General features: G+C 37.7%; 1 protein-coding gene across 8 annotated transcripts in view; it reads left to right on the forward strand.

Annotated features, from left to right (window-relative positions):
• LOC125030021 (fasciclin-2-like) overlaps positions 1-6,108 on the forward strand; it is a gene marked incomplete at its 5' end in the record, with an annotated part of 32,871 nt that extends 26,763 nt beyond the window's left edge. For 4 of the 8 annotated variants that reach the window (XM_047620242.1, XM_047620244.1, XM_047620245.1 and 1 more), the window contains 2 exon segments: positions 1,268-3,183; positions 3,435-6,108. In XM_047620242.1, coding sequence (XP_047476198.1) covers positions 1,268-3,137 — 1,870 coding nt within the window. 8 annotated transcript variants of the gene reach the window in all.
• Between the last annotated feature and the right edge of the window lie 1,392 nt (positions 6,109-7,500).

Below are 7,500 nucleotides of genomic sequence, written 5' to 3' on the forward strand. Positions count from 1 at the left end.
AGTCTGTGTGAACTAATGTATTTAAATGTATTTTCTGTCAGGTTCCTTTGTGATGAATTGTATTGAAAAATGTTTAATTGTATTCTATATATAGTGATTTAGTGTAAAACTTTATATTGTGAAAATTAGTTATGTTATTCATATTTGCTTTAAATATTATATGTGGGACAATTGAAATGATATGTACCCTGTATGTCTTTCTCCCAAATTCTTTTCCTTCTGATTATGTCACTTTTATCTTTGTCGATGAAAATTGTGGAGTTAAACTTTCTGTCTTATGGAAGCATAACTTTGGCAGTTCCAAGTAAAATCAAGTGAGTAAATCTGTTTGTGTTTTGCATATAGATGATATATAACATCAGTAGCAAATTCCACCAGAAATTAAAATAGAAAGCATTTTATTTCTTGTAACTGCAAAAGTATACACATTAAAAGTAGAGTATGAGTTGGAAGTTCCTTATTGCTAGATCTGATAAAGAAAGACAGCATATTGCCAATGTTCTTATTATATATATTTTTTAATGATCCCATTATTGTTGTTGTTTAAGAAAACTTTGTGAATAACTAAAGACCTTTGAATGCCCACAGACGTCTTGTAGTGCTTTTGGAATTTTAGAGAGATATTCTGCAAGAACTGAGCCTTTTCTTCATTTCATTTCAACTTGGTTTGTGTTGAAGGAACTTTTGACTGTGACTGTACATTATATGTATCTTGGTATTATACCAATTGCTATCATCAGATTCTTTAGTAGTGTTACAGAATCTTTGTTGCAATAATCCTGTAAACCCTTTTATTAGCTCTATCAAGATATTGGTAAGCATTTCAGATTAGGCTCATGTTTGGCATAGAGTAATGTCATTTTGCTTCTTTGATTGAAATTGAAATAATGCTTGTGTACTTAGAATGTTATAGGTAGCCAATAGTCTTATTAACTGATGCAGAAATCTTTGATAATTATATAATGGATATTAATGTACAAGTTTCATCATTACACATGTGAAAAACTGGATTTTAGATACATTATATTTGTCCTTGGAAGTTATATTCAAACTTTTTTCAGTGATCAAGGAATAGCTCGTAATTATTGTAATTTTTCTTAGACTTCATTTAATACATCTTCTGTATCATATAGTCAAAAACTGAAGTTCATTTCATGCTAAAGTTACTTTTGGCTCTTCTTTCCATTTCTCAAGTAATTTCTCCACATAGGAATTAGAGCGAATAGCATTAGCTGAACTTCATTTCCACTATTTGCCAAATTTTCAGAAGGGACTCTAACAGAAAATCCAAAGTACAAGTGAATGAAGTGGATGTCAGGACACTTAATGCACAAGATCAAAGACAGCGAAAGCAACAAGCACACAACCAACATAATCCTGTTCCAATTAACATGCAATTCATGGGCCAAAGTGGGGAATATGAGAGAAGTCAAAATGTCCATGCCAGAAACCCTCAGATTGTGAAAGCCATAATGAAAAGCAATAGCCAGAACCAGAGTGCCTATGGACCAAGTGGTCGGCCTTGCAGTATGGCAATAGCACTTGAGAATCCTGTCTTCAGAACGGGTAGCTCGATGAAGAGTTCCAGTAGCACTCCAATTCTTGATCATGGAACTTCCAGTGACTCTATTTATGATGTTCCTTTCCTGGCACAACATTCACGTCCTCCAGTACATTCTCCAGAAACCCCTAAACCAAGACCTCCATTGCCAGCGAGGAATCCAAATACACGGATGACTTTAGGGGGACAATCTCAAAGTCATGACAGACTTCTTAATCATATACAAGAATCCTCTACAGATACGTTTTATGAAGACCATCCCTCCTATTTTGGAGGATCAGGCACTTCATACAACATGTCAGCAAGCAGAGAGCCACTAAATCAGGCACCTAGACCTCCCTACAACATGTCAGCGAGCAGAGAGCAACGAAATCAGGCACCAAGACCTCCCTACAACATGTCAGTGAGCAGAGAGGCACTGAATCAGGCACCAAGACCTCCCTACAACATGTCAGCAAGCAGAGAGGCACTGAATCAGGCACCAAGACCTCCCTACAACATGTCAGCAAGCAGAGAGGCACTGAATCAGGCACCAAGACCTCCCTACAACATGTCAGCAAGCAGAGAGGCACTGAATCAGGCACCAAGACCTCCCTACAACATGTCAGCAAGCAGAGAGGCACTAAATCAGGCACCAAGACCTCCCTACAACATGTCAGCAAGCAGAGAGGCACTGAATCAGGCACCAAGACCTCCCTACAACATGTCAGCAAGCAGAGAGGCACTGAATCAGGCACCAAGACCTCCCTACAACATGTCAGCAAGCAGAGAGGCACTGAATCAGGCACCAAGACCTCCCTACAACATGTCAGCAAGCAGAGAGGCACTGAATCAGGCACCAAGACCTCCCTACAACATGTCAGCAAGCAGAGAGGCACTGAATCAGGCACCAAGACCTCCCTACAACATGTCAGCAAGCAGAGAGGCACTAAATCAGGCACCAAGACCTCCCTACAACATGTCATTGTGGAATGGGACAGGAAGTCCAATGCTCTCAAGTAATTCCAGCCAGTCTGGTATATATGAGACAATAAATAGTCCTAGGAGATCCCCAAGTCAGAGCTCATTAAGTACTCTCTATCAACCAATTCAGAGTCCTCATTATGATGCAAAACCCAAAACTGCATTTGAAGTTGCACCTTATGATGATCCAGTGTCACCAAGTTCAGCAAGGAGACCTGTTGCTGGTAGAGGAGTTCAACCAAAACCTATGTCAAGGTTACCAGGACAACCATCAGGCCACACCATCAGCCCTGATGCTTCAGCACCACAAAATCATGTCCCACCAGCTTTCCGGCCCTCAGTACCACCACCAGCCCCACCACCTTCCACTGAAAATAAAGAAGACAAGAAACCTCTAAAAACGGTAACAACGCTACTCTTTCGTGAACGTCCTCAGCCGCAGAACCACAGTCAGAGCATGGATAATCTCGATGCTGCTCATTATCCTTCCCAACAAGACAGCCAGAGCTCGACAACATACAGTCCGCAGTCAATGACATCTGCAAGATCTCTTGGCAGCTTGTTAAGCACAGATTCCAGCCAACGGTCATACAAACAACCAACTATCATCTAAATGCTTGCATGCTAATGGGGTAGAGTTAGAATGGCTTCTGTTTTAGGTTGGTACTTACAACAAAATTTCTTGGTGGTTTGTAATTTATTTTTTGTTCTTGTTTTGTTTTTTATTTTTAAAATCACATTTTTTATACCTGCATTTTAAATCCAGTAACTGTTTTTTTAGGAATGATTCTTTAATGATTTAATTCTTCCATTTTAAAATGAGTGTAAATTCAGTTTGCATGAAATTTAAACCACAATTTTGAAATCTCAACTTTTTGGTGATGTTTACGCCACTGTTGTATTTCCACAGCGAAAAGGATGACAAAGAAGAGATCCTGAAGGAGGAGCAAAAGGAGGAGGAAGAGAAGCTGAAAAAGAGCGAGTCCAAGAGTAGTGTAACAAAGGATTCCCCAGTGTAGACCTTTGTCTTCTGCTAGTCTTCATATTTACACTTAAATAGACAGGCTAGAAGATTTGTAAAACTTTGAGGAGTGAGTGAGTAATACTTCTACTACATGTAATAAAGGACTTCAGCTGCAACAAGGAAAAGAAAACTAAACAAGAGAATGAGAAAAAGCTTTCCAAGAATAATTGCAATGGGTTAAAATAAAGTTTGCCAAAGAAAGTGAATGATTTAAGTAGACAAAGAGGCTAGGATTAATTCATCACTAGAAATATATTAGCAGCGTGTGGACTCTTATTCTCTGGTTTTCAGGTACCATGAACTATTTTGAGAGTAGAATAATGCGTAGTAACAAAATGACTTCTTATTGACGTCCTTTTTGTGACTGCATATGGTAAATTTAGAGAAATAATGTTTAGAATGAGGGTCAGTAGTAAATGTGAATGCCTGTTATAATCCAGCATTACTTGTGTGCAAGAAACTTCATGTTCATTTATGTACTGATGGAAGAGTTATGTGATTCTCATATTGTGAAAGCATCAGCAAAATAGTCATATATTTTAGACTCCTCCCTTTTTATGAATATATAGTTCATCAAATGGTCATGGAAAAGAGTCAGGCAGTACTTTTTGTTTTATACTGCAAGGTAAAAAAAAATATATATAATGATTTTAAATGTGTGCATGGAAGACTTTGCCATCTTTGCTGTGCTGATCATAGCCTTATCATGTAAAGGATAATACTTTAATGTTCACAAATTAATCGCAATCTTTGGATTTGATGTCTGGGACAAGTTATTCCTGTGGATACTGTGCACTTGGTATTGCCTCTATGTATGTAATTATATTTTGGTTCTTTTTATACCTCAAGGAAAAGGGAATAAAAATTAGGCAATCCAATGGCTTGCAGCTAACACAACATTGCATCGTCTCCAGGAAAACTTTCAACTAGGCCTAGTCATATAGCATAGCCAATTACGAAACTGAGACGTGTGATGCCCATTTCAAAGTACCGTAATTCATCTCAGTTGCTAAGTGAATTTGATATATGGACATTTTGCAAATAATTTTTACATATTGCTCTTGGCTGAATATCAACACTACCCAGAATTAAAGAAGTTTTGTTGTTTTCTTACATTAGAAAATGTATTGCATATGATTTAGGTGCAATGTAGAGTCTACAAAATGGCTTATGGTTAATATTTTGAGATTTATAATGGACCAAATTGTAATTTCTAGATAATTAAAATCAGTGCACTTTAGTATATAATTGATAATTTCAATTCTTATTTACCAGTGACTGTACAAACATTTTAATTATTTGCTCTCTAAGATTGACGGAGCTTATGAAGAGTTTCTTTTGAAGTTTTTTTCATGGTTGTGTCATATCAACCTGGGCAAATGCCTTAACTAGATAAGTATAAACTGAATTCTTACACAGTAGTTCTGTATTTTAATGATAATAGGATGATATTTGCCCAGTTGATATGACAACATATACATACTGGGTCAATGGTCTGAACACTCAACTCTAAATTGTGATTGGATGCCCAGTCATGACCCTTGACTATGGTTGTTCTAAGAGTCAGTATGTTGTCATTACTGCACCCATGCTTGGGATCGTGACTGTCATCTTGTCACCCCTTTTCCATAACTTGTGTCTTAGAGTTCAAGTTGCATCAAATGTAACAAGGCTCTTGTGACAGAGGAGTATTGCAAATTCTGAAATGACACTTAGGTGAAAGAAATGTCTTATTTATTGAAATCTACTTTATAGCACCCTTTTGGATATTACTTTCTATACTGGCTATATTCCTAATTCTGCAAATACCATTCATAATTTTTAGATATTTTATAAATATAAGCCTTACACAGGTTTTGAAAGTAATTTCACTCCAAATATATACCTAGTTATTTACTGTAAAGCCAGCAACCAGTAACTTAATCAGTAATATAACATTCAAGTACTTACCTCTGCTCAAGTGCCATTTAAGAATTTGACTGCTGTATGGCTCACCATTTTTGCATAAGACAGCACGTGGTTGATATCATATGGGCGGGCACAGTACCCATGATAGCATTGGATTTTTTTTTTTTTTTTTTTTTTTCTTTATTCTTATCCACAGACACTGCTTTCTGCTTGAAAAAAGTTGTAAATATATTAATGTAAACATTTTAACATCAATTGCTATGTGAGAGTTTTGGCTGTGCTTGAGGATTATAATGTGTGTAGCATTTAATGGAGAGAGTGATCTTCTGTATCAAAAGCAGAGCTCTCACTTACCACTAGAAAAAACAAAAAAAAACACTACATAGACTTTGTCTATCTCATCTGTTTTGTTATCCACAATCTGTAAAACATTCCTTACTATGAACTTATTTTACACATTTAGAAAAAAATATAAGTAGACAACCCTGTTTTCTTTTCATGTACAATGAATGATGAGAGCATTTATATAAACCTATTGTAGCTGTGTCTGCCCCTACCCGTGTGTTAATATAAGGTCAGCTTTTTTATTGTGATTACGTATGACTAAGCTTGTCTGTACTCCAGTGTGGTAAAAATAAAATGTCTGCTATTATTACTTGTATCATTAACATTTATTGTAATACTGAAAAGGAAATGCAAATATTTTATTTTGTAAGTACTTCATCTCATTTGCATTTGAAAACTGCAAACAGTGTATCGTTTTACATATTGCAAAAAAAAATATTTTTTAATGTATGTTTTGTTCATAGTTATCTGAACAGAAAGTGTCAACATTTTCCTTATCTGAATTTAAAAATCAAAGTATTGTTCAAAATGCTGTAATGACTTTAATGTCTTTTTTACAGTAGTATCTGATTGCCAGACTGTTTTAACAAACTACTGATATTTAACAAAAAATAAATAAGTAAATAAAAAGAGGAGTGCTATATAGTATTAAATAATCAGTGATAATCTTGATGAAAACCATAATAGTGATGGTAATTCTGATCAATGACAAAAGACATGCCTATCCCTCATCCACCCTCTCAGTCTCCATTTCCTCTATAATCAAAGTGATTGTTAATATCTATCCATCCACCCATCCATACACACACCCATCCACCCATACATACACACACCCATCCACCCATACATACACACACCCATCTACCCATACATACACACACCCATCCACCCATTCATACACACACCCATCTACCCATCCATACACACACCCATCCACCCATCCATACACACACCCATCCACCCATCCATACACACACCCATCCATACACACACCCATCCACCCATCCATACACACACCCATCTACCCATACATACACACACCCATCCACCCATACATACACACACCCATCCACCCATACATACACACCCATCCACCCATACATGCACACACCCATCCACCCATACATACACACACCCATCCACCCATACATACACACACCCATCCACCCATACATACACACCCATCCACCCATCCATACACACACCCATCTACCCATACATACACACACCCATCCACCCATACATACACACACCCATCCACCCATACATACACACCCATCCACCCATACATGCACACACCCATCCACCCATACATACACACACCCATCCACCCATACATACACACACCCATCCACCCATACATACACACCCATCCACCCATACATACACACACCCATCCACCCATACATACACACACCCATCCACCCATACATACACACACCCATCTACCCATACATACACACACCCATCCACCCATACATACACACACCCATCCATCCATACATACACACACCCATCCACCCATACATACACACACCCATCTACCCATACATACACACACCCATCTACCCATACATACACACACCCATCTACCCATACATACACACACCCATCTACCCATACATACACACACCCATCTACCCATCCATACACACACCCATCTACCCATCCATACACACACCCATCCACCCATCCATAC

The sequence above is a fragment of the Penaeus chinensis genome, chromosome 10 (genome assembly GCF_019202785.1).
Source record: "Penaeus chinensis breed Huanghai No. 1 chromosome 10, ASM1920278v2, whole genome shotgun sequence".
Lineage (NCBI taxonomy): Eukaryota > Metazoa > Arthropoda > Malacostraca > Decapoda > Penaeidae > Penaeus > Penaeus chinensis.